Genomic DNA, 3,027 nt, shown 5'->3' with positions numbered 1-3,027 from the left:
ATGCTGGTCGATGATGAGGGTGTGGAACGAGTAGGGAATGATGCGGTTGCTAAAGTGACGAAGGAATATTTTGTGGATTTGTTTACAATATCGAATCCTAGCAATTTTGAGGAAGTACTTCAAGGGCTCGAAGGAAGAGTAACGAGTCAGATGAATGGGTTCTTATAAGCTGACTATACTAAAGATGAGATTATTGAGGCTCTTAACCAATTGCATCCGCTGAAGGCACCTGCTCCGGATGGGATGAATGGTCTCTTTTTTCTATCATACTGGCATATAATGGGTCCGAATGTGGTGTCCACGGTGCTCGGTATCTTGCATGGTGAGCGGTCTCCAGCTGAGGTAAATAAGACTAATATCTTTTTAACTTCTAAGAAGAAGGCGTCGGATAAAATTTGAGATTTTCGGCCCATCAGTCTATGCAATATGGTCTACAAGTTAGTATCTAGAGTTCTTGCAAATCGTCTGAAATTGTTTCTTGAGAAAATTGTTTCGGAGAATCAAAGTGCTTTCACTCCGGGAAGATTAATTTCAGATAATATCCTTATTACTTTTGAGATATTTCCTTATATGAAGAATGCAAGACAGATGGAAGGACATATGGCGATCAAGCTTGACATGGCGAAGGCATATGATAGAGTGTAATGGGATTTTTCGAGATAGGTTTTGTTGACTATGGGGTTCGATGGAAATTGGGTTCGGAGGGTGATGAAGTGTGTCTCTTCTGTGTCTTTCTCGGTACTTAGTAATGGAGCACTATCGACGGAATTCCGACCGTCTAGGGTTCTGAGACAAGGGGATCCGCTATCTCCATATTTATTTATCTTATGCGCAGAGGCTTTGTCTAATCTTCTACGGCGGGCTACGGAGAATAATGCTATCCATGGAATATAGATCTCAAATAGTGCGCCACCTATTTCTCATCTTCTTTTTGCGGATGATAGTATCTTCTTTGTTAAGGCTACTGTAGAGGAGGCGGATGTGTTTAATGGTATCTTGAGGAGATATGAGGCAGCTTCTGGGCAAATGGTGAACCTGGATAAAACGACGGTGTCCTTTAGCAAGGGAGTGATGGAAGAGAGGAGACAAATTGTGGCAGGCAGATTAGGGGTCATGATTGTGGAGGAGCAAGCACAGTATCTTGGACTTCCTACAGTGATTGGGAGGTCCAAGAAGGTGCGAACGGACATCATTCGGGATAAGCTATGCAAAAGGCTTCAAGGATGGCGTGGAAAGTTGTTGTTGAGGGCTGGTAAGGAGATTCTTATAAAGGCAGTTGCCAATTCGCTCCGTACCTATGTGATGAGTGTTTTTAAAATTCTCGTCAACTTTTTCAATGAGCTTCAATCGATGGTGTCTCGGTTTTGGTGGGGTCATGAGGAAGGTAGACGAGATCTATCATGGGTGTCGTGGAAGGTGATGGGAAGGCCGAAAGCTATGGGGGGGCTTGGGTTTCCGTGATTTCGAGGACTTTAATCTTAGGCAAGCAGGCTTGGCGTCTTGCAGTTAATTCCGATTGCTTATGAGTCCGTCTTATGAAGGCTAAGTATTTTCTTAATGGAGACTTTATGGCTGCTTTGATGGGTAATTCCCCAAGCTATACTTTGCGGGGTATACTGAAGGCGAGGTCCACGCTTGAAAGGGGTTTGAGAAGGCGTATTAGTGATGGGTTAGAGACAAAAATATGGGGTCATGCTTGGATTCCAGGTACACAAACAGGAAGGGTTATCTCGCCATGTATGGCAGTACGTGAGGATATGTGTGTGGCAGAGTTATTTTGGCCGAATGATGGCGGGTGGGATAAGATGCGCCTGACTGAGCTCTTTCTACCCTTCGAGTGTGACATATTCTCAACATTCACCTTAGCCCAAATCGGCCAAGAGATGGATGGTACTGGGGTCTTGAGCGTGATGGGATATACACGGTTCCTTCAGCCTATAAAATGTGTTGGGGGAGTCGTATGATATTGCGGAGATGTCGAGTTGGGATCATGAGAAATCTCTGTGGAACAAGCATTGGAAAGTTCCAGTTTGGCCTCGCATAAAACTCTTCTTCTGGTAACTGTGTCGGGAAGCTCTGGCTATGAAAGCAAACATTATCTCTCAAGTAGGCGGTGAGTCTTCTTTTTGCCCTTTTTGTTATTCTTGTATTGAGTCGAGTATTCACTTATTTTGGGATTGTGGTGTGGCGGGATGTGTTTGGGCTGGTATGGGGTTGGAGGGTGAAGTGGGACGAGAATCCTATGACGTTAAGGAGTGGGTTGAAGCGGTATGGAGCGAACTAGGGGCGATAGAGTATGGGAAGGTTATGGTTGGATGTTGGGCCATTTGGGAACATCGAAATGAGCTGGTCTTCGATGGATGGGATGTTGACTTGAAAGTGATTGTGAAGCGGGCAAAAGATATTTTGGTAGAGGGCGTGGGAGGGGTGGTGAGTACGGTAAGTGGCAGGGGATGGGGGAGTAGGGGAAACGCAGAGGATGGAGGCAGTCATGGTGGGTGAAAGCCGGCCACAAGTGGCTTTGTGAAAGTTAACGTCGACGCAGGGGTGAAGGAGGGAGAAGGCATGAGAACGGGGGTTATTTGTAGGGATAAGGGGGGCCGTGTACTATGGGGTATCTCGCACAACCGTGACGTATGTTGTGAAGTTCATGTAGCTGAAGCTATGATGGTGATGGACGGGTTGGAGGAAGCACGACGAAGAGGACAACAACGAGTGGAGATTGAAAGTGACTGTCTTCAAGTCGTGGAGGCGCTGCGTCGAAAAGAGCATGGCAGGAGCATGTTTTCTCTTATCATTGATGATATTTTATTGTTTAGTTCTAATTTTATTTCGGTTATTTGGTCGCATACTAGTCGTATAAACAATTGCGTTGCTCATTCTTTAGCTCATTTGGGTCTGAGAGTTATTGGACGTTGGTTTGGGAAGAATTGCTCCCTCCGGATACCAATAGTGTTGTAATGTTTGATTTATCCTTATTATAGAACACCTTCGGGTTTCTTTCGAAAAAAATATTATTATTATTAT

The 3,027-nt window shown here is 44.9% G+C and overlaps 1 protein-coding gene across 1 annotated transcript; it reads left to right on the top strand.

The window, feature by feature from the left end:
• Nucleotides 1-426: 426 nt before the first annotated feature.
• On the top strand, nt 427-1,964 carry LOC141595381 (uncharacterized). Its single transcript, XM_074415344.1, has 3 exons — nt 427-627; nt 895-1,416; nt 1,542-1,964. Exons 1-3 carry the CDS (start codon nt 427-429, stop codon nt 1,962-1,964), a joined length of 1,146 nt encoding a protein of 381 aa, XP_074271445.1.
• The last annotated feature ends 1,063 nt before the right edge of the window (nt 1,965-3,027 follow it).

This window comes from Silene latifolia, chromosome 8 (assembly GCF_048544455.1).
Source record: "Silene latifolia isolate original U9 population chromosome 8, ASM4854445v1, whole genome shotgun sequence".
Lineage (NCBI taxonomy): Eukaryota > Viridiplantae > Streptophyta > Magnoliopsida > Caryophyllales > Caryophyllaceae > Silene > Silene latifolia.
The sequence above is the reverse complement of the archived record's forward strand: the minus strand, read 5'-3'. Positions and strand labels throughout refer to the sequence as shown.